Below are 27,179 nucleotides of genomic sequence, written 5' to 3' on the forward strand. Positions count from 1 at the left end.
AAGCTGACGCTGTTGCTCACACTTGCTTGGTCACGATTGGTGCTGTGTGCCTTTACAATTTGCTGATTAATGAAGTTATCCAACTACATGTCTTCCCAGATATGTACCATGCTTATGTTTCTTATCTACTAGAGGAGGCTGCTACTGATCCTTACATCCCAGGATATTCTTGATGTAATTCCACATGCTCTGATGCACCCTGGGGCTTTCCACAGATGTGTAGACTTGCAGATTTTAACACTTCAGCTCTTGGCCTGTCTTATGGCCTACAACACTGCCATTTCTGCAATATGGAGACAAATGGAAGTATGAAAAACACTGGGTATGACGACCAGCTGTGGGCAGAGTCAATGACTAAAGGTGAGATCTTGCTTGGGAGGTCTCCTCAACGTTGCACGTGTATTGGCCATTGTAGGGTCAAAGGTCCTTTGCAAGTTGCTCATGAAATCACGGGGCCTCTACACAACCAAGCAATGTTTGTCAGGCGACACAAACCTGGATCATGTCCTGAGATGCCCTGTAGCACCACAATGCACCCCACAAGATTTGGCAACACCAACACCTGTGCAGCATATTGGGAGCAGCCCATCTAACATTTTGGAGTGGAGACATGAAGGAGAAGGAGGTGCTTTGCCCTGTTGCATGCCTGTTCCATGTCCTAGGCACTGTCGTGCAGCCCTTCCTCCCGCGGGAGGGCATAGAGCTCGTAGTTTGGAGGAACAATCCCAAGTTCGTTCACTTTTGGGGTGAGATCGATTTCCTGTGGCTCTTTTGGTGATTTCAGGGTGAAGCGCTGCAGGATGGTGGTCAGCATCAGGAAGAGCTCCATGAGGGCCAGGCTTTTGCCCAGACACACCCTCTTTCCTGCAGGGATAAGCAGAGCGATGGGCAAATAAATGAACTCTAGTCTGCAAGGGTCTAACAGGAGACCTGCCTGAGCTATAGGTCCTGGAAAGTCTCTGGCTAAGGAGAGATGGGAGGAAGGATCCTGTGCTCACCTGCCTCCCATCTCACTTCTCAATCTATAAATGCCACACCCTCTACAGACCTACATGCTTTTTGTTCCAGGACAAACATAGCATTTTGGGGTGGTGAGGCAACTGAGTCACAGAGGAGTGAACTGGTTCTTCCAGTGTCCTATTTCATGGGAGTCTTTGAGTGGGGAGTCGAACCCAGTACGGTTGGGAATGGAGCCATCACTTGTACCTGTGCCGAACGGCAGAAAGCTATCATTCCTTTTGAAGTGGCCTTCCTCGTCCAGGAAATGCTCCGGGTGAAAGCTTTTTGGATCCTTGAAGTATTTGGGGTCCTGGAGAAGTATGCCCAAGATCATGTAGACATCTGTATCCTGGAAAAGAGAGGTGGGAACAAAGCAGGAATGGGAGAGTTGAACCCTTCCTCCACTTGATATAATCATGGAAAATTCGGGCTGGGAGGGACCTCAGGAGGTCACAAAACCTGGCTAGGCAGAGCCTTGGCTGGGATGATGTAGTTGGGGCTAGATCTGCTTTGAGCAGAGGGTTGGACTAGATGTGACCTCCTGAGGTCCCTTCGAACCCTCATTTTTCCATAATTCTATGAATAGAGGGGAGGAATCATGTCCCTCGATCTGCTGCTGCAGGCTCTAATCCTACTAATGCGCCCAGTGTGCTGTTAGCCTTCTTGGCAACACGGGCGCACTGGTGGATCATATTCAGCTTCTTCTCTACTATCACCCCCAGGTCTTTCCTGCAGAGCTGCTGCCCAGCCAGTCACCCCCAGGCTGTACTGGGGCATGGGTCTGCTCTATCCTAAGTGCAGGACTTTGCACTTGTCCTTGTTGAACCTCATGAGATTTCTTTTGGTCCAACCCCCTCAATTTCTTTAGCTGTCCCTGAATTTCCCTCCTTCAGGTGTTCAATCATATAAAAAAGACCAGGCTGTCCAAGAAGATCACAGTCTGTGCTCATCTTTCTTGAATATCAGGCAGCCTCCAACCCCAGACCAGAGTGCTCTCTTGGAGGAGATTATGAGGCACGAATGGAACATTCCCGGTAACCCACGAGGCAGCACCTTGGGGAGAAGGTACCCCCGGAAGTGGGTGTCACAGGTCACTTTGTGCGGGACCCCGATGGGGAGGATATTAGCCAGTCTCTGGATCTCGTGGATCACGGCGTTGGTGTATGGCATCCGGCCTCGGTCGTTCATGGCTGGGCTGTGGGTCCGCCCTATGACATGGTCGATTTCCTCATGCACCTTGTCTGCGGAGACAGGATTGGAAGGGGTGGGCTTGGTGTTTGTGCCACAGGCTCTGATCCCCCAGCAATGTCAGTTGTGTAAGGACAGGCCCAGCCTCAGTGAAAACCCTTCCTCAGCCTATCTTGGGTGGCCACTACTGCCTCCAGAAGTGCCCACCTATTGCTCCCCCTTCTCGGTCTCTTCTACGCCTTCCAGGTCTTCCTAGCAGAGAAGGCACCTTCCCAGCTGGACGGTGTCACTAGCCCCGGTCCGAGGATCCATTGTGTCAAATGCAGCACGGACCCACAGCAAGAGACATTCAACGCCCCCAGCACATTCTTATAGATTTCATAGACATTAGGGCTGGAAGGGACCTTCGAAGATCATCGAGTCCAGCCCCCCGCCCAAAGGGCAGGAAGTCAACTGGGGTCATAGGATCCCAGCAAGATAAGCATCCAGTTTGCTCTTGAAGGTGTTCAATGAAGGCGCTTGAACCACCTCCGGTGGCAGGCTGTTCCAGACCTTGGGGGCTCGGACAGTAAAGAAATTCTTCCTTATGTCCAGCCTGAAACGGTCTTGTACTAGTTTATGACCATTCGACCTAGTCGTCATCCCTTGGGGCGCTCTGGTGAACAAACATTCCCCCAGATCCTGGTGGTCACCCCTGATAAACTTGTAGGTGGCCATCAGATCACCCCTGAGCCTGCGCTTTTCCAGGCTAAAGAGCCCCAGGGCTCTCAGCCTGTCATCGTAGGGTCTGCTTCCCTGACCTCTGATCATGCGCGTGGCTCTTCTCTGGACTCTCTCAAGCTTCTCCACATCCTTTTTGACCCATCCTAATCTACAGGCACAAAGCAGAGAATGATATTCTTTCCATCTTGAGCCAGGGAAATGTCCAGTGTCTGGTCCAGGGCTGCGCAAGGCATCTTGGGCAGAGCTGGGAGTGACCCTTGACATCCCACCCCATCTAACCACCGCCATTGTTCTCCAAGGATAACTGTTCTCTGTGCAGGGTTGGTAATGCAGCACCAGCTCCAGCCTCCCTGAAATACAAAGCTAAGCATCACAGCCTCGTTAGCCATTGGCATCCTAAAAAGGACTCTGGAGAGGGGAGGCAGGAGCAGGGCTCTTACCTGTGCATCTGGTCTGCGGCTGGACTTGTGTGTGTGTGGATCTCCAGTTCCCTGGTGACCAGCTGATGACTGAACTGGTGACCAGACAGTCTGTGTCAAATTCAGGGTGCACATAGGTACAATAACTTTATTTCCTGTCCACGTTACCTTGGACCTCTGGGTATTTCATCAAGAGCAGGAGTCCGAATCTTAGGGTGGAGCTCGTCGTCTCTGTCCCTCCAAAGAATAACTGGATTGCTGTGTCCACCAGGTTCCTGGTGCTGAATTCACTCTGTGGGTTTTGCTTTTCCTGGAAAGGAGGGAATAGAAAGGACTCCTAGCACATAATGCCCACCTGGCATCTAGTTTGCACCTGGATTTGCCCCTCAACCAAGAATGCCTCTCTTGCCCAGGCTTCGCATGATTCTCTAAAGGGGAGGTGTTATTGGGTCTGCTCAAGTTGGTGAGTCTAGATCTGAGTTCCCAGGTCAATTATGGGTAAGCTCCCATGGAAAGCATCACAGGCCTGTCCTAACACGTAGTGGCAGTAGTAACCCTCCTCTGCTTACCTCTTCCATCCTGACGAGGAAGGAGTCAATGAAGTCCCGAGGGCAGCTGGGGTCCAGGCTCTGCTGGTTTATCCTCATCCTTTCCAGGATGAAATCGTGTAGGGCCTTGTAGTGTTTATGAGCCTGATTGTGCGGGCCGGGTATGTATGGCATGATCCTCGGAAACATCTCGTAGAACTGGGGATGAGGAAGAAGGGAGTCAGGTCAATAGACTGGAAAGCTGTGTTCTCATTGGTGGATCAGGAGACACCGTGAGTGAAGATCTGCAGTGGCATCATCCATGTTTATCTGGTTTATGGCGCTCACCTCAATTTTAGAAATGTCTCCCAGAATCCCCAGTCCCCTCCTTCCTACCCCATCTCCACTTGCTGACCCATGGGGGGATCTCTTCCTTGGACCCATCTGTTCTTGACCCCCCTGTTGAGTTAGACTCCAGCCTTGGCTGCTGGCCTGGCTTAGGTACTTGCTCGAAGTGTTCCTTATGCCCTACCTGTTGCATGTGTGCGATGTTGGCCCACAAGACATTGGCTTTGTCCTCTGTTGTGCTCTACTGGCACTGTGCCGGTTGGGAGGTAAGAGCAGGGGCCTCAATTATTAATCGTCTTTGTTGGGGGAGATGGGGACTTTGTGAGAAGACACAACACACAGCAGTTGAGAAACCAGAGGCTATCAAGAGAGTCCCTTCTTGGTCAAGGACAACGTGCAGAACAGTGGGAGAGGCAGGCTGTCAGCCTGTTGGAGGCCCTGAGTCCCAGGTGAGGACGGAGGTTTGGGATGGCTGCAATGTGGACAGTATAGGGTTGCTTTACCCCATTGGCAGAGGCAGAAGAGTCTTGCACATGCCCGATCCTCCTCCTGCCCCAGAAACATCACCTACCAGAGTTGAGATCTTGCTCATATCCAAGAATAAGTTGTTGATGCTGCCCATCAAGTTCAGGAAGTTCTGGTCCTTGTAGTCGAAGCGGTTCCCAAAGACAATGGAGCAGATGATGTTGGCAATCGAGTGTGTGATGGCGAGGCTGGGGTCGAAGGGAGAACCTGGTGATGGGGAGACAACCGGGTCAATGACCACCTTCCTTCCAATCTTATGAGTGTCAAGTTGTGGAGACTCCTGACACCAGGGCGGGTAAAGTTTTAATTATGAGTGACCTGGAAACTTCCGCAGATGTATGTAGGTTCAGGTTTAGCTGGCTCAGATCCAGCTCGCCGTCATGGGTGTTGTGATGGGGACCGTGGCACCAACTGCAAACATTTGAGAGGGTAATAGGAGGGGCGAGGTGGCAGGGAGCCCTGTCCTATGCAGTGCTGTGCTGTTTGGCACACCTGAGAGAGGGAGCTGGGACTGGGATGTGTCTTCCCATGCTGTCATTGGTGCTGGGAGTGCAGCAGACGTGTGCCTTCAGAAAGGGAGATGTGAGCTGCTGGAAGAAGTTCCCCAGGGTCTGAAGGTCCTCAAGGACCAGGGCCCAGCAGTGCTGGGTGCCTGGTCTGGATTTTGAGAAGAACCTGGCATGTCCAGGGTGTCCTCTTGGAGAACTCCCCTGGCAGTGACGGGAGCTGCTGGGCTCTGAGGGCTTGGATAAAGCTAAACTCTTACTTGAGACCTGGAGTCTCTGAAAGTGGTCTCTGAGGCATTTCGTTATCCATGTCCATTAACCAGAAACAGACCAGATGCGTTTGAGTTCACACCCCCAGAGCAGTGTAGAAAGCACCGACCTTTGTTTTTCCCCATCTCCTCTACCAGGTACTGAGATTCTTCCTGGATCCGCTCCTCAATGCTTTTTTTCCCCATCCCAAAATTCCTCAGGGTTGAAGCGGAGAATCGCCGGAGCTGCTTCCACCGTTCCCCGTTAGCCATGACGACACCTGGATGGAGGGAAGCGTGTTCAGAACCAGGTCATGTGATGTCCGGTATCTTTTAAAGAACAAAGTGCATATTGAATGATGCCCTTCTGAAGTGGAGATCAAGTGGATTTGAGGAAGCATCTTCCTTTTCAGCTGGGGATCCCTATCCTTGGTTACCAAGTGCCATTTCTTCAAGAAACTAAGAACAGTTATTCACCTACATCACTGTCTCCAAACATGGCCCCAATATAGCCATTTCAGTGGGGGTTGAAACCCACTTAGGTTTTATGCTAAGTCCACTGCCCACTTCCTTGCTTATTTATCCCGTTACTGTAGAGGGACTGGCTTCTCCCTTTGCTGGGTGTTGTTCCGGCCTCTGCCAAAGTATGTGAGGGCCAGGCATTGGGGTGGCTTGGCTTTATGTTGAGCTTGTGTCCCACAGCTCCCAGCAACCTCTGTTTCTTAGGCCTGGGCCCTCTTCACTTGTGTACATCAGGTTCAAATATTCCTGACACCCTCCCCCTTTCGCCCTCCTCCCCCCTGCAAAGCCAGTGGCCCCTTCGGTCCCTGATTCCAAGCTGCTTCCGACCTTTCCATAGTTGATTCCGACACAAAGGATCTTGCTCGTTTCCACCCCTGCCGACCACTGAGGACGCACACACTTCTGAGCAGCCTAGAAGTCCCAGTAAGAAGCCTACACTAAGTGGATTCCATTTTCTTTATCTGAACATCCATCATTTTTGGACAGCATCACATTTGGAACGGTCAAAAACAATAAGAGGAATCTGGAAGGCTATATACCCTGGGGGTTGTTCCTAGAGTGCATGGTAGTGCTTTCAAAGGACATGTGATGACATCAAGCAATGAAGGAAGTGAGTTGGATGGGAAATAACGTCTGTGCCATGGTGGATCGTGCACCAAGTGCAGTGCTGTGGTGTAGAGGTGCAGAGCTGTGAGGTGAGGGGTCTTCCTACGAGTAAAAGTGACCTGACCTATAGTCAACCTTGAACTGGGTCTGCCATCAGAGCCCAGCCCTTGCTTTTGCTCACCATGACCATGGAAGAACCTGTCCACTGAATCCATTCTCGCTCTCCCACTGAACTCTTCTCCTTGGTCCACCAGGGCTTCCCTCACGGAGTCGGAGTCGCAGAAAAACACGACCTGCCGCATGCCGAAATTCGCCATGAACACGGGGCCGTACTTCTCTCTCACCTGTGTTGGGAATTGGGAGGAATGAGAAGCCAGAATGGTCAGATGCTGCCATGACCAGCAAGGTGCACTCAACCCAGGCAGACGAGCGATATGTGGCCATAGCCTGAGCTGGGTGAGACTCTTGGTGAAACTACACTGTGTAGAAGCGATGGACGTTGGCCCATGAAATCCTGGATCAGTTCATATCCCACATGGAACTGCTGGGCCAGTTGGGCTATACGGAGACTGCAGCACTGCTAGAGGGATTTCTCCCCGCTCTGTTTCAGTAGTGCCCAGACATGAAAGAGGACACGGGAACCCCTGGTAGTAAGCTGTGACCGTACTGAGGAGGTAGACCTGTCCCAAGGATCTGATGAGGCATGATATTCTGGCCCCATTGACCACTGAGGAGCTGAGCTGGAAGGGTGTGGGCCCTTGGTCACCAGAGCCTTCACACGCATGTTTAAGTGGCTATATAAGCCAAAAAGATGTCTGAAGGAGGGAATGCAAGGAACGAAAAGCAGCATGGGACATAAGCCAGGCCATGTCGTTTAGGTGGTGACTTAAGAAAGGAATGGACTGGCTGCTTAAGAAGCCTTCCCAGTACAGGTTATTCCCATGCACCTCCGCATGTAGTTACATGGCATTTAATAAGGATCTATGTAGGTTGGAGCATGTTATGTCATGCAAGGGCCTGGCTGCAATTGGTCACGTATCCATCCAGTCTTGTGCTGAGAAAAAGAGCATGGACTGTGCTATTGGGTGCAGCTGTCCCACCAACCAGCACCTTCCTCTCTACGGTGGGCTGCAATCTCCTGGGTGATTTCTGGGAAATCATGACCAATGCTGTTTTTCACAGAGATGGCTGGTTTTCCTGAAGCCATGCTTTAAGTGGGTCACCCACGACCCCAGTGCCATGCCTGTGGGCTGGGCGGGTGACGGGGCTTTCTCCACACCTCCTGCTGCAGCCATGCCCTGGGCAACCAGCAATGATCTAGATGGGGACAGCAAGCTAGGGGGAGCTCAGTGAAGATTGCTCTTTCCTACAAAGTGGAGGGGAGGTGGGAGGGGGAGGGAATCTGGGTCCAAGTCCCAGGCATCAGCACGGTATCTGTTTTTAAGCCAGTGCATGATCAGTCCTGGGAGCCGACCCTGCAGGTATGCACGTAGTCCCGAGCTAGCGGGGTCTGCACGACCGCAGGTGCTGAGCTCTGCTGGAGGTCCTGGGTGCCATTGCCTGCCCTTTCTGAGGAGCAGGTGGTGGGGGAAATGGCTCCCCAGGTAGAGCAGTATGACGACGAGGGCTCTGGGGCGGAAATGACTCACCTTCCACAGTATTTGAAGCACCCCCTTGTTCCAGGCCTGCAGCAGGTAGCCAAGGAGTTCAAGAAATGTTGGCCCTGGGGGGAGTTTGCTCGTTCGTTGCCGCCGTTTCCACTCCCAGAAGACCATGAGGCAGGCAGCGCAGGCTGCCAGGAGGAGAGCCGCTGCGTCTCCAAGCTCCATCATGCCAAAACTCTTGCAGAGCGAGAGCAGTGCCAACAGGCGTCTGATTTGATCTACTTCATGCTCACCTGCCTGTGCTGTATGTGTATATATACCGTACCGGGCGAGCAACAGCCCCACATTAGGGAGTCACGAGGAATTGGCCAGCATGGCCATGAGGCATTATCATATCTAGCTCCTGAGTTGTCAGAGGTGAATGTGCGACATCTGAGAGGCTCTGGGATGGCTGCACGTGCGTCTGCTTCCTGTTTGTCCAAACGTGTGACTCACATTAGACCCTACTCTCCTGCTGAGGAGCGAGTCAAGACTGCAGTCAGAGCCCAGTCCTGAATCACCGCCTCCGTGGTAGATCCTGTCTCCTGAGTCTACTCTGAACTCTTCCGCGTGGCCCTCCAGGCCTTCCTTCAGGGCCGCGTGGCCACAGTTACCATTGGGCACGGATAGATCCAGCATCTCTAGGTGCTAGTGACCGAGTCTTTTCTGTTGCCCGTCTCCTCTAGACCTTCGAGCACTTCCTAGAGAAGCCGACACCTTCCCAGCTGGATTTGCTACCTGAAGGGGGCTGCCTGGCCCTGGTACCTCGGTGACCGTTGTGTTCACATGCAGTGCAGACCCAGTAATAGACAGTCCCTGCCCCAAAGCCCTTTGGATCTGCAGACATAAGGCAGGAAAGGATGGGATACTCCTTCCGTCTTGGAAGCGGATGCGTTGAGGCTCTATTTCAAGTGACCTGCCCACAGGTGCCGAGTGGGGGATGAAATCCAGATCTTTGAGTGCCAGCCCTCATCTAAATGCCATCTTCTCCACACAAGGCCTATTTACTTGGCACATTTGCATTCTAGCACTGGCTTCCAGCCTTGCTGAAGATCCAGATGACCCAGTGCTGCCATGCTCTAGATTGGCAAGAGAAACCCCTGAGCTGGGGCTAAACCCAGCACTTTGGAGAATTAGCCCCTGCTGTCCCCAGCCATTCTCCAAACACAAAGAGAATGCTTGGCTGCTTTGGAAAAGTTTTATTGTCAGCAGCTGCTGGAAATGTTCAGGAAGAGACAAATCCCCGCAGAAGTGAAAGCCCAAGCGGTTGTTCCTAGCCCGGCAGCAGGAATCCCCCCTAGCAATTCCTGTGCCCTGCTCCAGCCAGCAAAGCACACTGCCTCCTGCAGCCATGGACCCTGGATCCCAGGTCCTCTTCTCCAGCCACTAGGACATGCATGCAGGGCGGGAAACAGAACCTGGCAGTCCTGCCGCAAGCCCTGTGTTGAAATTGGCAGGAAAGCATCCTTCTGGAAGCGGCCTTCCTTAACCCGGAAATGCTCTGGGTGGAAGTTTTCGGGATCCTTGAAGTATTTGGGATCTTGGAGAACTATGCCCAAGACAGTGCAAACATGTGTCCTGGTCAAGAGAGATGGAAATATTAAACTCTTTCCAAATGGGGCTTCAGCCAGCAGAAAAAAAAACCTCCTGCAGCTGAGAATTGTGGGGAAATAGCTTCACTTCGAGTTAAGGGTTTTCCCATGACTTGCCAGGCTGGGAGTTTGGACTCCTGGGTTCTGTAGCTGGCTGCAGGGGGGAGAAGAGTCTAGTAGTTGGAGCAAAGGCAACTCTTGAGCCAGATCCTCAGAGAGCTGTGTGGGTTGATTCAGGAATGGGCAAGAGCCCAGGGCAGGAGCTGGCAGGACTCCTGGCTAAACCAGTACCCGGGCGAGGTAACCTGACTCGCCTTCAGCAGCAGCTTGTTGAATGCACACTGCTTCAGCTGCAGTACGTGGCTTAGGAACTGCAGCAGCATTGGCCCAGGGGGGAGCTTCCCTGGGCATTGCCACCATTTCCGCTCCCAGAAGATCAGGTAGGTAGTGCCGGCTGCCGGGAGAAGAGTTGCTCCATCTCCAAGCTCCATTGCGCCAAACCACTGGGAGACCAAGGGCAGTGCCAAGAGGTGTCTGATCTGATCCACTTTGTACTTGTGTACGCGCATCTGTGCTGCACCAGGCAGGCAGCAGGGGAGTTGGCTGTATGGCACTGAGGCGTGGGCAGATCTAGATCCTGGGCTGTCCAGTGAGTGAATGCATGACATCTGAAATGAAAGGCACCCTGGGATGGTTTCGCCTGCCTCTGCTTTTTGTTTACCCAAACGCTTCGCTTGTCAGGTTCTACGCTCTGGCTTAGGACAAGAAATGCCTGGCCTCTGGCAAGACCCGCGTGCTTGCTCCGTAGACCTGCATTGCCATTACTTGGAACCTGGAGCCAAATCCTGAACCTTCCTTGGTTTGTTTGTTTTTAGCTGGGAAGCCAAGAGGTGGCTGATCTGATTCACTTACTGCTTGAGTGTGTATGTATATAGAGAAATTCACAGACATTTGTGCTGGAACGGACCTCGGAAGATCATCGAGTCCAGCCCCCTGCCCCAGGAGCAGGAAGTCAGCTGGGGTCATAGGATCCCAAGGCCTTTGACACTGTCTCCCACCCCATCCTCACTAAAAAACTAGGCGACTGTGGCATCGATGCCCACACGGTCAGATGGATTGCAAATTGGCTGAAGGGTCATACTCAGAGGGTGGTGGTGGATGGGTAATATTGGACCTGGGGGGAAGTGGGCAGCGGAGTCCCCCAGGGCTCGGTCCTTCGGCCCGTGCTGTTCAATTTCTTTATCAGCAGTTTGGACAATGTGGTGAAAAGCAACCTGTTTAAATTTGCTGATGATACCAAAATTTGGGGTGAAGTGAGCACACTAGTAGGGAGGGAAAGACTGCAGCAAGATCTGGATAGGTTGCAAGGGTGGGCTAACAAAAACAGTTTGCGTTTCAATACGGACAAGTGCAGGGTGCTGCACTTGGGCAGTAGTAACCGGCAGCACACTTATAAGATGGGAATCTCCCTTGAGAGCATGGAGGCAGAAAGGGATCTTGGAGTCATTATTGACTCCAAGATGAACATGGGCTGACATTGCGACACTGGTCAGGCCGCAGTTGGAGTACTGCGTCCAGTTCTGGGCGCCGCACTTGAAGAGGGATGTGGACAACATTGAGAGGGTCCAGAGGAGGCCACCTGCATGATCCGGGGACAGCAGGGCAGACCCTACAATGAGAGGCTACGGGACCTGAACCTGTTCAGCCTTCACAAGAGAAGGCTGAGGGGGGACCTGGTGACAGTCTATAAACTCACTAGGGGGGACCAGAAGGGTTTGGGGAGACCTTGTTTCCCCCAGCGCCCCCCGGGATAACAAGGAATAACGGCCACAAGTTGTTGGAGGGCAGGTTTAGATTAGACATCCATAGGAACTACTTCACAGTCAGGGCGGCTAGGATCTGGGACCAACTTCCAAGGGAAGTGGTGCTGGCTCCTACCCTGGGGGTCTTTAAGAAGTGGCTCGATACCTACCTGGCTGGGGTCAATTGAGCCCAGTTGTCCTCCTGCCCAGGCAGGGGGTCAGACTTGAAGATCTACAAGGTCCCTTCTGACCCAGCTTCTATGATTCTATGATCCCAGCAAGGTAAACATCCAAATGTCTCCTGAAGGCATTCAGAGTCGGTGCTTGAACCACCTCCGGCGGCAGGCTATTCCAAACCTTGGGGGCTCGGACAGTAAAGAAGTTCTTCCTTACGTCCAGCCTGAAACGGTCTTGGACGAGTTTGTGGCCATTCGACCTTGTCATCCCCTGGGGCGCTCTGGTGAACAGATGTTCCCCCAGATCCTGGTGAGCACCCTGATGTACTTATAGGTGGCCACCAGGTCCCCCCTGAGCCTGCGCTTCTCCAGGCTGAAGAGTTGCGTGGCTCTCGGCCTCTCTTCATCAGGTCTGTTTTCCTGCCCTCTCATCATGCGTGTGGCTCTCCTCTGCACCCATATATGCTGTCTGGCAGCATTTCTCAGCCCATGGGTTGTGACCCAAAAGTGGGGCACAAGAATATATGAAAGGGTCCCGAACAAACTTTCAAAATGGATTCCCTTTTAAAGGAGAAAAACGTGAAAAGTGGTAGGTTTCCCCTTGCAGGCTGGCAAAGTTCCAGCCTGCAAGGGGCTGCTGGGTACTGGGGGCAGTGGGAGGAGGGCGATCAGGCAGGGGTGCCACGTGCATGTGTGCATGTACGTACAGATGCATGTGGCAGCCAGGCAGTGTGGACACCAGTCCCCACAGGTAAGTCTGTGGGGGGAGAGGAGACTGAGTGGGGAGAATGGATAATTTATTAGGGGAGAGGTGGGGGGGCACAGACGACACTGCCCCCCTCCTCTCTGGGGAAGAGCTGTGCCCTGAGGCGAGTGGCAGCCGGGTCACGGTTGCGGGGTAGAGCTCTGGCCCAGCACGCTGGTGGCTGGCGGTGGGAGAATGCGAGGGCAGCATGGCCCCCTCCCTGTCCGTGACTCCTCGCGTTGCTGGCATCGTGCTGTCATGGGGTTCTGGTCGCAGTGGTGGCGGTGATACCCACTGCCCCAATCTGCCTTCTCGCATTGAGTCCTGCCCTTGCCTGCCCAGGCAGGCTGCAGCTGTGTGCATGCGGGGGGTGCACAAATCTGGGGGGGCACAAGGCCCCTAGGCCCCACATCCTCCCACCCCGCACACCTACCCCCTGCCCCACACACTGGAGGGCTGGGATGTGGAGGTGTGGGGCAGCAGGACAGGATGGAGGGGCCCCAGCAAGGCCGGCGTGTGGAGGCTGTGCGTTGGGAGTGATGGGTGCCACCAGGTCATTTCATCCATAGAATCACCAATGATGCAAAGCAATTCAAGTAACCCAGGAGGGTAGTTACAGCATCCAAGGTGCTCCCATGGTTGCAGTGACTTGACTTGCCTCTTGCCAGCAGCTGCTGTGAAGTTTAAGGAAAAGACCGATTTCAGCAGAGGTGAAAGCCCAGGGGATCATCCCTAGCACCAGTAAGTCCCAGGCCCCTTCTTCAGCCAGCAAACCACACTCTTCCCTCCAGCCGGGAACCCCAAATCCCTCCTCCGTCTCCTTTTCAGACTGGTTTGGAAACTACCGAGGAGTCCTGCTCAAGGGTTTGTGTTTCACTTGCAAAAATATATTCACCTCACAACCGATCTGCCTTCCATCCCATGCACATGTTGCCCAAGTACCTGCTAGGTGTACTGCCACATGGTTTAGATAAGTGCAGGGCAGCTATTTGGTGAGCACAAACTCAGTGTAGGCTTTATTCATCATATCAGCCAGGCGATCAGACTGAGCGACAGCAGGGATAGTGCAGGGTTAAACAAATGCAGAGTACATTTCTGTTGCATGAAGCTGACGCTGTTGCTCACACTTGCTTGGTCACGATTGGTGCTGTGTGCCTTTACAATTTGCTGATTAATGAAGTTATCTAACGACATGTCTTCCCAGATATGTACCATGTATGGCTTATGCTTCTTATCTACTAGAGGAGGCTGCTACTGATCCTTACATCCCAGGATATTCTTGATGTAATTGCACGTGCTCCGATGCACCCTGGGGCTTTCCACAGACATGTAGACTTGCAGATTTTAATTCTTACTGCTCTTATGGCCTACAACACTGCCATTTCTCCAGTGTGGAGACAAACGCAAGTGTGAAAAACACTGTGGGTATGATGGCGAGCTGTGGGCAGAGTGTATGGCTGAAGGGGCTTGCTTGAGAGGTCTCCTCAGTGACACACGTGTATCGGCCATTGTAGGGTCAAAGGTCCTTTGCAAGTTTTTCAAGAAATTATGGGGCCGCTACGCAACCAAGCAATGTTTGTCAGGAGCCACAAACCATGGATCATGTCCTGAGATGCCCTGTCGAATTCCTCAGGGCGGGGGATCTGCCTCCCTGTCTACATAACAAAAGCCTGGTGCCTGGGAGGCGGATGCTCTGGTCACCTGGGGAGGGGGAGGGAAAAGCCCCGCTCACCGGCCCAGGTAGCCAGTGATGCTTTTTTAGACTGGTTGGCTTGTGGCCAGCACTGGCAGCTTCGATTGGACCGGGCTGCTGAGGTCAGAGAGGTTATAAAAAGGCCCAGGCCAGGAAGAAGGAAGCCATTAGCCATGCGGTCACCCAGGTAAATCTGAAACAGGCTCCCTCCTCATAACCGCATGCTCAGCGTGCCCTGCCTCCAGAGGAAACTCCAACCACCTCTGGATGATGCGAGTGAGTAAGCTACTCGAGATCCCACTAGATATTTAGCTTACAGTAACTCAGATGCGAGATCAAAAGGCTACCTCAGCCATGCTGGTTTGCTCTATGGGATTCCTCTGATATTTCCATGATACTGCTCTACCTTTTACCCTGTTTTCGCCCTACCCCCTGTAATCAATAAAGTTCTTCTTGTGACCGGGGTGGGAGACTTATTGAGGGGTGGGTCTAAATTATGCCGAGGAGGCCCCTTAGGTCTGTGGACTAGGGGAGACTTTCCTAATAAGCCCCTGACTTGGGGAGGTGCCCCAGGTGCCTGCACTGGGGCTAGTACCAAGTGGATGATCAGGCCTGTGTTCTCCAAGGTGCGCAGAGCCAGAATTGAGTCCAGAGCCTTGGATGGTGGCAGTGGGAACCCCAGGCTAGCGGGTGTGCTCCAGGGAAGGGGTCGCCGGATGTGAGGCACCCCGGGGAGGGCACTCGGAGCCTGGAAGGTGGTCGGGCGCAGGGAGGTGGGCGGCTCGACGCAGGAGCGCCCCCTACTGGCCCGCCACACTTACAACATCTAAGGTGCTCCAATGGGCTCAGTGGCTTTGGAACTGACTTGACTTGATTTGACTTGCCAGCAGCTGCTGAGAAGTTTAAGGAAAAGCCCGATTTCAGCGGAGGTGAAAGCCCAGGGGATCATCCCTAGCACCGGAGCAGGAATTTCTTCTCAGTAAGTCCCAGTCCCCTTCTTCAGCCAGCAAACTACACTCTTTTCTCCAGCTGGGAACCCCCGATCCCTTCCTCCGTCTCCTTTTCAGACAGGGTAGGAAACTGTACCGTGGAGTCCTGCTCAAGGGTTTGTGTTTCACTTGCAAAAATATATTCACCTCACAACCGATCTGCCTTCCACCCCCATCCACTTGTTGGCCCCAAGTACCCGCTAGGTGTACTGCCACACGCTTTAAATAAGTGCATGACAGCTATGTGGTGAGCATAAACTCAGTGTAGACTTTATTCAGCCTAGCAGCCGAGTGATCAGACTGGCTGACAGCAGGGATAGCGCAGGGTTGAACACAAATCCAGAGTGTATTTCTGTTGCGTCGGCTCGCATCATTGCTCACACGTGATTGCTCACATTTGGTGTGATGTGTCTTTGCAATTTGCTGATTAGTGAAGTTAGTAACATCTTCTCAGGTATGTACCATGTATGACATATATTTTTTATCTACTAGAGGAGGCTGGTACTGATCCTTACATCCCAGGATAGACTTGATGTAACTCTACATGCTGTGATGCACCCTGGGGCTTTCCACAGACCTCTAGACTTGCAGATTTAAACTCTTACAGCTCTTGGCCTGTCTTAGGGCCTACAGGAGTGCTGTTTCTGCAATATGGGGACAAAAGGAAATATGAAAAACACTGTGGGTATGATGGCCTTCTGTAGGCAGAGTGGATGCCTGAAGGGGCTTGCTTGGGAGGTCTCCTCAACGACACGCATGTATTGGCCATTTTGGGGTCAAAAGGTCCTTTGCAAGTTGCTCTGAAATCACGGGGCCTCTACACAACCAAGCAATGTTTGTCAGGTGACACAAACCTGGATCATGTCCTGAGATGCCCTGTAGCACCACAATGCACCCCACAAGATTTGGGAACACCAACACCTGTGCAGCATATTGGGAGCAGCCCATCTAACATTTTGGAGTGGAGACATGAAGGAGAAGGAGGTGCTTTGCCCTGTTGCATGCCTGTTCCATGTCCTAAGCGCTGTCGTGCAGCCCTTCCTCCCGCGGGCGGGCATAGAGCTCGTAGTTTGGAGGAACAATCCCAATTCCGCTCACTTTTGGGGTGAGATCGATTTCCTGTGGCTCTTTTGGTGATTTCAGGGTGAAGCGCTGCAGGATGGTGGTCAGCATCAGGAAGAGCTCCATGAGGGCCAGGCTCTTGCCCAGACACACCCTCTTTCCTGCAGGGATAAGCACAGCAACGGGCAAATAAATGAACTCCAGTCTGCAAGGGTCTAACAGGAGACCTGCCTGAGCTATATGTCCTGGAAAGTCTCTGGCTAAGGAGAGATGGGAGGAAGGATTCTGTGCTCACCTGCCTCCCATCTCACGTCTCAATCTATAAATGCCACACTCTCTACAGACCTACACGCTTTGTGTGTCAGGACAAACATAGCATTTTGGGATGGTGAGGCAACTGAGTCACAGAGGAGTGAACTGGTTCTTCCAGTGTCCTATTTCATGGGAGTCTTTGAGTGGGGAGTCGAACCTAGTAGGGTTGGGAATGGAGCCGTCACTCGTACCTGTGCCGAATGGCAGAAAGCTATCATTCCTTTTGAAGTGGCCTTCCTCGTCCAGGAAATGCTCCGGGTGAAAGCTTTCTGGATCCTTGAAGTATTTGGGGTCCTGGAGAAGTATGCCCAAGGCAGTGCAGACATCTGTATCCTGGAAAAGAGGGATGGGAACACAGCAGGAATGGGAGAGTTAAAACCTTTGCAACTGGAGCTTCTGCCAGCAGACAGTCTCCTGCAGCTGGGAACTGTGGGGAAATGTCTCAACCTAGAATCAAGTGTTTCCCAAGCTCTCAGGCTGAGAGGATGTTAAATCTACCACTGGTGACAGCTCTGAAATCTCCTGGGCAAGGTAGAGATAGGCCCTGCAATGCCAGTATGGTGGGGAACCCACTCAGTGGAGTCCCCCAGGACTCGGTCCTTGGGCCAGTAGGGGGACCTCCTGTGTTGAGCCTCTCACCTCACTACTCCCATCCACCTTCCGGACTCCATGTGTCTCTCTAGGGATGCCTAAGCCCTGGCAACCCCCCTTTCGAGCCCCACCACAGAGTTCAGGGGTAATGTGTGCTGCCACCACCCCGAGAAGGGACTGTCTGTGTCCTGTGTCCTCAGGGAAACACAGGCCTAATAGTCCTACAGGTACTCGACCCAGTACAAGAACTTGGGGCACTTTCCCACGTCAGGGGCCAAAAGGAGAACTTTTTTGGTTACAGAGGGTAGGGTTAGAATAGGGTACAGGGTAGAGCAATAGCAGAGAAATCCCATCGAGCAACCTCCTGTGGCTGGGTAGCCTTTGATGTCGCATCTGAGTTACTGCAAGCTATAGATCTAGTTGGATCTCAGGTAGCTTACTCACAAGTATCATCCAGAGGATGGTAGAGATCTGGCGCAGAGATTTCCAGAGAGAGAGCGTTTCAGATGGATCAGACTCTCTCCCTTTGTCCTGATGCTTGTGCCATGCTGAAAAAAATGGCTTCTCTTCCTTCTTGGACCAGGTCCTTATATAGCCTTTCTGACCTCAGCAGCCCAGTCCGATAGAAACCAGCAGTGTTGGCAACTAGCCAACCAATTTAAAAAGCATCACTGGTTGCCTGGGCAGATAAGCAGGGGCTTTTCCCTCCCCCCACTCAGGTGACCAGAGGGACCACACCCTCGGCACCAGGCTTTTGTCATGTAGGCAGGGAGGAAAATCCCCCCTCCCTTAGGAATTCTACCCCAGTGTCCCAAGCTGACTGGGACAGATTTCTGAAGAGACACAGACGGTGGCATTTCTGCCACAGGGCCCGCACTGTTGAATTTCTTTGTTAGCGACTTGGACGACGTGGTGAAAAGCAGCCTGTTCAAATTTGCAGATGACACCAAGATTTGGGGTGAGGTGGGCACGCTAGAAGGGAAGGACAGATTACAGCGGGACAGGTTACAGGGGTGGGCAAATGAAAATAGGATGGGATTCAATACTGACAAGTGCAGGGTGCTGCACTTGGGCAGTAAGAACCAGCAGCAGACCTACAGGCTGGGGAACTCCCTTCTCAAAAGCATGGTGGCAGAAAGAGATCTTGGAGTCATTACTGACTCCAAGATGAACATGGGCCAACAATGTGAGAACACGGTCAGTAGGGCCAACTGAACCTTGTCATGCATCCACAGATGCATCTTGAGCAGGGCCAAGGAAGTGATCCTCCCCCTTTACGCAGCACTGGTCAGGCCGCAGTTGGAGTACTGTGTCCAGTTCTGGGCACCGCACTTCAGGAGGGATGTGGACAGCATGGAGAGGGGCCAGAGGAGGCCACCCGCATGGTCAGGGGCAGCAGGGCAGGCCCTACGAGGAGAGGCTACGGGACCTGAACCTGTTCATCCTCCACAAGAGAAGGCTGAGAGGGGACCTGGTGGCCGTCTATAAACTTACTAGCGGGGGACCAGCAGGGATTGGGAGAGACCTTGTTCACCCGAGCGCCTCCTGGAGTAACAAGGAATAATGGCCATAAGTTGAGGGAGAGTAGATTCAGGCTAGACATCAGGAGGTGCTACTTCACAGTCAGGGTGGCTAGGAGCTAGAACCAGCTTCCAAGGGAAGTGGTGCTGGCTCCTACCCTGGGGGTCTTTAAGAGGAGGCTTGACGTTTACCTGGCTGGGGTCATTTGAGGCCAGTTTTCTGTCCTGCCCAGGGCAGGGGGTCGGACTAGAAGATCTACAACATCCCTTCCAACCCTACATCTATGAATCTATACCAATGCGCCTGGGATCACTCTTGTAGGACTGGCCTCCTCCGTTTAATAGAATCATAGAAAATTCAGGTTGGAAGGGACCTCAGGAGGTCACATCTAGTCCAACCCCTGCTCAAAGTAGGATCATCCTAAACGACATCATCCCCGTCAAGGGTTAGTCTAGCCAGGCCTTAAAAAGTTCCAAGGATGGAGACTCCACCACCATTCTGGGTGGCCTGTTCCAGGGCTTTACTATACTCCTTGTGAAAGTTTTTCCTAAAGACTCCTATATCCAACCTCAATTTCCCTTGCTGCAACTTGAGCCCATTGCTCCTTGTTCTGCCATCAGCCCCCACTGAGAACAGTCCAGCTCCATCCTCTTTGGAATTCCCTTCAAGCCCCTCTGCATGTGGGCAGGAAATGAACGTAATTCCCTTAGCCTCTCCTCACAAGTCATGTGCCCCCAGCCCCCAAAACTTTGCTGTTGCCCTCCACTGGACTCCCTTCAACTCATCCACATCCTTTCCCTAGTACACGTTCCGAAACTGGACACAGGACTCCAGTTGTGGCCTCACCAGTGCCAATTTGGCCTTATTCAGTGATGGCAGATGACAGGTGGTATTTTCCTCAATCCTCCTGGTTTCAGGTCATGGGCTGAGGAGGATTGAGGTGTGGCACTGGTGTCATCATGAAGGCTTTGGTTTTCTCAATCACAGTCCACTCTTTGGTGAGAGAGGCAGTGGTCTGCTGGTTAGAGGCGGCCTCTACCTCACTTCACTGAGGAGGAGGGTCTTCTCCACCAGAATGGCTGACCCGCTCAACTGGGCTTTAAACTAAGCCCACCGGGGGATGGGGGGATAACCACCAGAGGAAGCCCATTGGGCAACTTCTACAAAACCAGCAGGCTCAGGCACACAAGGGAATCCACCCCTACCGCAGCTCTGAAACGACGTCTTCCTGGGAGTGTAGGGATGACTAGGGCCTCCAGTGGGACACTTACATGCCTGTACACCAATGCCAGGAGCTTGGGGGACAAATAGGAGGAACTGGTCCTCCTGCTAAACAAGAAGGGATAATGGAGAGCTGGTGGGACTCCACCTATGACAGGCCCACAGGTATAGATGGCTATACCCTGCATTGGAGAGATTGTGTGGAAAAACGGGACAGGGGTGTGGTACTCTATGTTAAGGAAAGCTACGTGTCCCTGCAAGCTGACATTGGCACCCAGGGAGGAAGACTGATCCTTTGACTCTATCTGACTTCCTGCTCCTGGGGCAGGGGGCTGGACTCAATGATCTTCCGAGGTCCCTTCCAGCCCGAACGTCTATGAAATCTATGAAGAACAAGGAGCAACAGTTTGCCGTTGCAGCAAGGGAAGTTGAGGTTAGATAATAGGAAGAGATTTCTGACTAAGAGAGTAGTAAAACACTGGAACAGGTTACCCAGAGAAGTGGTGGAAGCTCCATCCCTGGAGGTTTTCAAAACCTAGCTAGACAAAGCTTTGCCTCGGATTATCTAGCTGGGGATGGTCCTGCTTTGAGCAGGACATCGCACTTGTTGAACCATGATATTTCTTTTGGTCCAACCCCCCGATTTGTCTACTTCTCTTGTCCAGCACCTTGGGGAGAAGGTACCCCCGGAAGCGGGTGTCGCAGGTCACTTTGTGGGGGACCCCAATGGGGAGGATGTTAGCCAGTCTCTGGATCTCGTGGATCACGGCGTTGGTGTACGGCATCCGGCCTCGGTCGTTCATGGCTGGGCTGTGGGTCCGCCCTATGACGCGGTCGATTTCCTCATGCACCTTGTCTGCAGAGACAGGATTGGAAGGGGTGGACTTGGTGTTTGTGCCACAGGCTCTGATCCCCCAGCAATGTAAGTTGTGTAAGGACAGGCCCAGCCTCAGTGAAAACCCTTCCTCAGCCTATCTTGGGTGGCCACTACTGCCTCCAGAAGTGCCCACCTTTTGCTCCCCCTTCTCGGTCTCTTCTACGCCTTCCAGGTCTTCCTAGCAGAGAAGGCACCTTCCCAGCTGGACGGTGTCACTAGCCCCTGGTCCGAGGATCCATTGTGTCAAATGCAGCACGGACCCACAGCAAGAGACATTCAACGCCCCCAGCCCATTCTGATCTACAGGCACAAGGCAGAGAGTGATATTCTTTCCATCTTGAGCCAGGGAAATGTCCAGTGTCTGGTCCAGGGCTGCGCAAGGCATCTTGGGCAGAGCTGGGAGTGACCCTTGACATCCCACCCCATCTAACCACCGCCATTGTTCTCCAAGGATAACTGTTCTCTGTGCAGGGTTGGTAATGCAGCACCAGCTCCAGCCTCCCTGAAATACAAAGCTAAGCATCACAGCCTCGTTAGCCATTGGCATCCTAAAAAGGACTCTGGAGAGGGGAGGCAGGAGCAGGGCTCTTACCTGTGCATCTGGTCTGCGGCTGGACTTGTGTGTGTGTGGATCTCCAGTTCCCTGGTGACCAGCTGATGACTGAACTGGTGACCAGACAGTCTGTGTCAAATTCAGGGTGCACATAGGTACAATAACTTTATTTCCTGTCCACGTTACCTTGGACCTCTGGGTATTTCATCAAGAGCAGGAGTCCGAATCTTAGGGTGGAGCTCGTCGTCTCTGTCCCTCCAAAGAATAACTGGATTGCTGTGTCCACCAGGTTCCTGGTGCTGAATTCACTCTGTGGGTTTTGCTTTTCCTGGAAAGGAGGGAATAGAAAGGACTCCTAGCACATAATGCCCACCTGGCATCTAGTTTGCACCTGGATTTGCCCCTCAACCAAGAATGCCTCTCTTGCCCAGGCTTCGCATGATTCTCTAAAGGGGAGGTGTTATTGGATCTGCTCAAGTTGGTGAGTCTAGATCTGAGTTCCCAGGTCAATTATGGGTAAGCTCCCATGGAAAGCATCACAGGCCTGTCCTAACACGTAGTGGCAGTAGTAACCCTCCTCTGCTTACCTCTTCCATCCTGACGAGGAAGGAGTCAATGAAGTCCCGAGGGCAGCTGGGGTCCAGGCTCTGCTGGTTTATCCTCACCCTTTCCACAATGAAATCGTGTAGGGCCTTGTAGTGTTTATGAGCCTGATTGTGTGGGCCAGGTATGTATGGCATGATCCTTGGAAACATCTCGTAGAACTGGGGATGAGGAAGAAGGGAGTCAGGTCAATAGACTGGAAAGCTGTGTTCTCATTGGTGGATCAGGAGACACCGTGAGTGAAGATCTGCAGTGGCATCATCCATGTTTATCTGGTTTATGGCGCTCGCCTCAATTTTAGAAATGTCTCCCAGAATCCCCAGTCCCCTCCTTCCTACCCCATCTCCACTTGCTGACCCATGGGGGGATCTCTTCCTTGGACCCATCTGTTCTTGACCCCCCTGTTGAGTTAGACTCCAGCCTTGGCTGCTGGCCTGGCTTAGGTACTTGCTCGAAGTGTTCCTTATGCCCTACCTGTTGCATGTGTGCGATGTTGGCCCACAAGACATTGGCTTTGATCTCTGTTGTGCTCTACTGGCACTGTGCCGGTTGGGAGGTAAGAGCAGGGGCCTCAATTATTAATCGTCTTTGTTGGGGGAGATGGGGACTTTGTGAGAAGACACAACACACAGCAGTTGAGAAACCAGAGGCTATCAAGAGAGTCCCTTCTTGGTCAAGGACAACGTGCAGAACAGTGGGAGAGGCAGGCTGTCAGCCTGTTGGAGGCCCTGAGTCCCAGGTGAGGACGGAGGTTTGGGATGGCTGCAATGTGGACAGTATAGGGTTGCTTTACCCCATTGGCAGAGGCAGAAGAGTCTTGCACATGCCCGATCCTCCTCCTGCCCCAGAAACATCACCTACCAGAGTTGAGATCTTGCTCATATCCAAGAATAAGTTGTTGATGCTGCCCATCAAGTTCAGGAAGTTCTGGTCCTTGTAGTCGAAGCGGTTCCCAAAGACAATGGAGCAGATGATGTTGGCAATCGAGTGTGTGATGGCGAGGCTGGGGTCGAAGGGAGAACCTGGTGGTGGGGAGACAACCGGGTCAATGACCACCTTCCTTCCAATCTTATGAGTGTCAAGTTGTGGAGACTCCTGACACCAGGGCGGGTAAAGTTTTAATTATGAGTGACCTGGAAACTTCCGCAGATGTATGTAGGTTCAGGTTTAGCTGGCTCAGATCCAGCTCGCCGTCATGGGTGTTGTGATGGGGACCTTGGCACCAACTGCAAACATTTGAGAGGGTAATAGGAGGGGCGAGGTGGCAGGGAGCCCTGTCCTATGCAGTGCTGTGCTGTTTGGCACACCTGAGAGAGGGAGCTGGGACTGGGATGTGTCTTCCCATGCTGTCATTGGTGCTGGGGAGTGCAGCAGACGTGTGCCTTCAGAAAGGGAGATGTGAGCTGCTGGAAGAAGTTCCCCAGGGTCTGAAGGTCCTCAAGGACCAGGGCCCAGCAGTGCTGGGTGCCTGGTCTGGATTTTGAGAAGAACCTGGCATGTCCAGGGTGTCCTCTTGGAGAACTCCCCTGGCAGTGACGGGAGCTGCTGGGCTCTGAGGGCTTGGATAAAGCTAAACTCTTACTTGAGACCTGGAGTCTCTGAAAGTGGTCTCTGAGGCATTTCGTTATCCATGTCCATTAACCAGAACCAGACCAGATGCGTTTGAGTTCACACCCCCAGAGCAGTGTAGAAAGCACCGACCTTTGGTTTTCCCCATCTCCTCTACCAGGTACTGAGATTCTTCCTGGATCCGCTCCTCAATGCTTTTTTTCCCCATCCCAAAATTCCTCAGGGTTGAAGCGGAGAATCGCCGGAGCTGCTTCCACCGTTCCCCGTTAGCCATGACGACACCTGGATGGAGGGAAGCGTGTTCAGAACCAAGTCATGTGATGTCCGGTATCTTTTAAAGAACAAAGTGCATATTGAATGATGCCCTTCTGAAGTGGAGATCAAGTGGATTTGAGGAAGCATCTTCCTTTTCAGCTGGGGATCCCTATCCTTGGTTACCAAGTGCCATTTCTTCAAGAAACTAAGAACAGTTATTCACCTACATCACTGTCTCCAAACATGGCCCCAATATAGCCATTTCAGTGGGGGTTGAAACCCACTTAGGTTTTATGCTAAGTCCACTGCCCACTTCCTTGCTTATTTATCCCGTTACTGTAGAGGGACTGGCTTCTCCCTTTGCTGGGTGTTGTTCCGGCCTCTGCCAAAGTATGTGAGGGCCAGGCATTGGGGTGGCTTGGCTTTATGTTGAGCTTGTGTCCCACAGCTCCCAGCAACCTCTGTTTCTTAGGCCTGGGCCCTCTTCACTTGTGTACATCAGGTTCAAATATTCCTGACACCCTCCCCCTTTCGCCCTCCTCCCCCCTGCAAAGCCAGTGGCCCCTTCGGTCCCTGATTCCAAGCTGCTTCCGACCTTTCCATAGTTGATTCCGACACGAAGGATCTTGCTCGTTTCCACCCCTGCCGACCACTGAGGACGCACACACTTCTGAGCAGCCTAGAAGTCCCAGTAAGAAGCCTACACTAAGTGGATTCCATTTTCTTTATCTGAACATCCATCATTTTTGGACAGCATCACATTTGGAACGGTCAAAAACAATAAGAGGAATCTGGAAGGCTATATACCCTGGGGGTTGTTCCTAGAGTGCATGGTAGTGCTTTCAAAGGACATGTGATGACATCAAGCAATGAAGGAAGTGAGTTGGATGGGAAATAACGTCTGTGCCATGGTGGATCGTGCACCAAGTGCAGTGCTGTGGTGTAGAGGTGCAGAGCTGTGAGGTGAGGGGTCTTCCTACGAGTAAAAGTGACCTGACCTATAGTCAACCTTGAACTGGGTCTGCCATCAGAGCCCAGCCCTTGCTTTTGCTCACCATGACCATGGAAGAACCTGTCCACTGAATCCATTCTCGCTCTCCCACTGAACTCTTCTCCTTGGTCCACCAGGGCTTCCCTCACGGAGTCGGAGTCGCAGAAAAACACGACCTGCCGCATGCCGAAATTCGCCATGAACACGGGGCCGTACTTCTCTCTCACCTGTGTTGGGAATTGGGAGGAATGAGAAGCCAGAATGGTCAGATGCTGCCATGACCAGCAAGGTGCACTCAACCCAGGCAGACGAGCGATATGTGGCCATAGCCTGAGCTGGGTGAGACTCTTGGTGAAACTACACTGTGTAGAAGCGATGGACGTTGGCCCATGAAATCCTGGATCAGTTCATATCCCACATGGAACTGCTGGGCCAGTTGGGCTATACGGAGACTGCAGCACTGCTAGAGGGATTTCTCCCCGCTCTGTTTCAGTAGTGCCCAGACATGAAAGAGGACACGGGAACCCCTGGTAGTAAGCTGTGACCGTACTGAGGAGGTAGACCTGTCCCAAGGATCTGATGAGGCATGATATTCTGGCCCCATTGACCACTGAGGAGCTGAGCTGGAAGGGTGTGGGCCCTTGGTCACCAGAGCCTTCACACGCATGTTTAAGTGGCTATATAAGCCAAAAAGATGTCTGAAGGAGGGAATGCAAGGAACGAAAAGCAGCATGGGACATAAGCCAGGCCATGTCGTTTAGGTGGTGACTTAAGAAAGGAATGGACTGGCTGCTTAAGAAGCCTTCCCAGTACAGGTTATTCCCATGCACCTCCGCATGTAGTTACATGGCATTTAATAAGGATCTATGTAGGTTGGAGCATGTTATGTCATGCAAGGGCCTGGCTGCAATTGGTCACGTATCCATCCAGTCTTGTGCTGAGAAAAAGAGCATGGACTGTGCTATTGGGTGCAGCTGTCCCACCAACCAGCACCTTCCTCTCTACGGTGGGCTGCAATCTCCTGGGTGATTTCTGGGAAATCATGACCAATGCTGTTTTTCACAGAGATGGCTGGTTTTCCTGAAGCCATGCTTTAAGTGGGTCACCCACGACCCCAGTGCCATGCCTGTGGGCTGGGCGGGTGACGGGGCTTTCTCCACACCTCCTGCTGCAGCCATGCCCTGGGCAACCAGCAATGATCTAGATGGGGACAGCAAGCTAGGGGGAGCTCAGTGAAGATTGCTCTTTCCTACAAAGTGGAGGGGAGGTGGGAGGGGGAGGGAATCTGGGTCCAAGTCCCAGGCATCAGCACGGTATCTGTTTTTAAGCCAGTGCATGATCAGTCCTGGGAGCCGACCCTGCAGGTATGCACGTAGTCCCGAGCTAGCGGGGTCTGCACGACCGCAGGTGCTGAGCTCTGCTGGAGGTCCTGGGTGCCATTGCCTGCCCTTTCTGAGGAGCAGGTGGTGGGGGAAATGGCTCCCCAGGTAGAGCAGTATGACGACGAGGGCTCTGGGGCGGAAATGACTCACCTTCCACAGTATTTGAAGCACCCCCTTGTTCCAGGCCTGCAGCAGGTAGCCAAGGAGTTCAAGAAATGTTGGCCCTGGGGGGAGTTTGCTCGTTCGTTGCCGCCGTTTCCACTCCCAGAAGACCATGAGGCAGGCAGCGCAGGCTGCCAGGAGGAGAGCCGCTGCGTCTCCAAGCTCCATCATGCCAAAACTCTTGCAGAGCGAGAGCAGTGCCAACAGGCGTCTGATTTGATCTACTTCATGCTCACCTGCCTGTGCTGTATGTGTATATATACCGTACCGGGCGAGCAACAGCCCCACATTAGGGAGTCACGAGGAATTGGCCAGCATGGCCATGAGGCATTATCATATCTAGCTCCTGAGTTGTCAGAGGTGAATGTGCGACATCTGAGAGGCTCTGGGATGGCTGCACGTGCGTCTGCTTCCTGTTTGTCCAAACGTGTGACTCACATTAGACCCTACTCTCCTGCTGAGGAGCGAGTCAAGACTGCAGTCAGAGCCCAGTCCTGAATCACCGCCTCCGTGGTAGATCCTGTCTCCTGAGTCTACTCTGAACTCTTCCGCGTGGCCCTCCAGGCCTTCCTTCAGGGCCGCGTGGCCACAGTTACCATTGGGCATGGATAGATCCAGCATCTCTAGGTGCTAGTGACCGAGTCTTTTCTGTTGCCCGTCTCCTCTAGACCTTCGAGCACTTCCTAGAGAAGCCGACACCTTCCCAGCTGGATTTGCTACCTGAAGGGGGCTGCCTGGCCCTGGTACCTCGGTGACCGTTGTGTTCACATGCAGTGCAGACCCAGTAATAGACAGTCCCTGCCCCAAAGCCCTTTGGATCTGCAGACAT

General features: G+C 52.8%; 2 protein-coding genes across 2 annotated transcripts; both read right to left on the minus strand.

The window, feature by feature from the left end:
- Positions 1–454: 454 nt before the first annotated feature.
- Positions 455–8,440, minus strand: LOC102571196 (cytochrome P450 2G1). The gene is made up of 9 exons (XM_059718332.1): positions 8,261–8,440; positions 6,793–6,955; positions 5,615–5,764; positions 4,776–4,936; positions 3,899–4,075; positions 3,498–3,639; positions 2,053–2,240; positions 1,207–1,348; positions 455–864 (listed from the first exon to the last, which is right to left on the minus strand). The coding sequence occupies exons 1-9, from the start codon at positions 8,438–8,440 to the stop codon at positions 659–661; spliced, it is 1,509 nt and encodes a 502-aa protein (XP_059574315.1). The 3' UTR covers positions 455–658.
- Positions 8,441–15,165: 6,725 nt separating this feature from the next.
- LOC132245630 (cytochrome P450 2G1-like) lies at positions 15,166–26,518 on the minus strand. The gene is made up of 9 exons (XM_059718295.1): positions 26,339–26,518; positions 24,871–25,033; positions 23,693–23,842; positions 22,853–23,013; positions 21,976–22,152; positions 21,575–21,716; positions 20,627–20,814; positions 16,817–16,958; positions 15,166–16,474 (listed from the first exon to the last, which is right to left on the minus strand). The coding sequence occupies exons 1-9, from the start codon at positions 26,516–26,518 to the stop codon at positions 16,269–16,271; spliced, it is 1,509 nt and encodes a 502-aa protein (XP_059574278.1). The 3' UTR covers positions 15,166–16,268.
- Positions 26,519–27,179: the final 661 nt, after the last annotated feature.

The sequence above is a fragment of the Alligator mississippiensis genome, chromosome 15 (genome assembly GCF_030867095.1).
Source record: "Alligator mississippiensis isolate rAllMis1 chromosome 15, rAllMis1, whole genome shotgun sequence".
In the NCBI taxonomy this organism is placed as follows: Eukaryota; Metazoa; Chordata; order Crocodylia; family Alligatoridae; genus Alligator; species Alligator mississippiensis.

What these genes read in the sequence shown, in the direction of transcription:
- LOC102571196 (XM_059718332.1), bottom strand. Translation starts at nt 8,440, where the DNA reads ATGGAGCTTGGAGACGCAGCGGCTCTCCTCCTGGCAGCCTGCGCTGCC. An exon ending in CAGGTTCTTCCATGGTCATG is followed by an intron (nt 5,765 to 6,792) that starts GTGAGCAAAAGC and finishes CCCTCCATCCAG; the next exon opens with GTGTCGTCATGGCTAACGGG. An exon ending in CTTTCTGCCGTTCGGCACAG is followed by an intron (nt 865 to 1,206) that starts GTACAAGTGATG and finishes TTATCCCTGCAG; the next exon opens with GAAAGAGGGTGTGTCTGGGC.
- LOC132245630 (XM_059718295.1), bottom strand. Translation starts at nt 26,518, where the DNA reads ATGGAGCTTGGAGACGCAGCGGCTCTCCTCCTGGCAGCCTGCGCTGCC. An exon ending in TGCTTCAAATACTGTGGAAG is followed by an intron (nt 25,034 to 26,338) that starts GTGAGTCATTTC and finishes TTCCCAACACAG; the next exon opens with GTGAGAGAGAAGTACGGCCC. An exon ending in GGAGATGGGGAAAACCAAAG is followed by an intron (nt 23,014 to 23,692) that starts GTCGGTGCTTTC and finishes CCCCACCACCAG; the next exon opens with GTTCTCCCTTCGACCCCAGC.